The sequence below is a fragment of the Penaeus monodon genome, chromosome 25 (genome assembly GCF_015228065.2).
Source record: "Penaeus monodon isolate SGIC_2016 chromosome 25, NSTDA_Pmon_1, whole genome shotgun sequence".
In the NCBI taxonomy this organism is placed as follows: domain Eukaryota; kingdom Metazoa; phylum Arthropoda; class Malacostraca; order Decapoda; family Penaeidae; genus Penaeus; species Penaeus monodon.
This window is the reverse complement of record NC_051410.1, coordinates 36,398,209-36,398,549: the sequence shown is the minus strand read 5'-3', so window position 1 is coordinate 36,398,549 and position 341 is coordinate 36,398,209. Positions and strand designations below refer to the sequence as shown.

At 53.7% G+C, this 341-nt stretch overlaps 1 protein-coding gene across 1 annotated transcript in view; it reads left to right on the top strand.

The window, feature by feature from the left end:
- Positions 1-341, top strand: part of LOC119589203 (vitelline membrane outer layer protein 1-like) — an 8,561-nt gene that overhangs the window by 6,690 nt on the left and 1,530 nt on the right. Inside the window, exon 4 of the mRNA XM_037937801.1 lies at positions 42-229. Coding sequence (XP_037793729.1) covers positions 42-229 — 188 coding nt within the window. The remainder of the gene's footprint in view (positions 1-41; positions 230-341) is intronic.

Below are 341 nucleotides of genomic sequence, written 5' to 3'. Positions count from 1 at the left end.
CGACCTAAAACCCATGTCTTTAAGAATCTCCCCCACCGTCCAGGCAAACGAGAATGCGCGACCGGCTACCTCACCGGCCTCCGCATGAAGAGCGAGGAGGACCAAGGCTTCTTCATCGACGACACAGCGGCCAACGACCTCGAAATGCAATGCAACTGGTCCACCGACACTCTCAACGGCGGCGGCGATCACTGGGGCGACTGGAGCAGCTGGGAGTCGTGTCCGCACAGTACGTCTTGCATTGCGTAGTTGATCGGAGTCGACGGGGACTGCATATAGTTATATATGCTTCATTGGATTTGTTCGTGCATTTATAGATAACAATACTATTCGTCGATTGC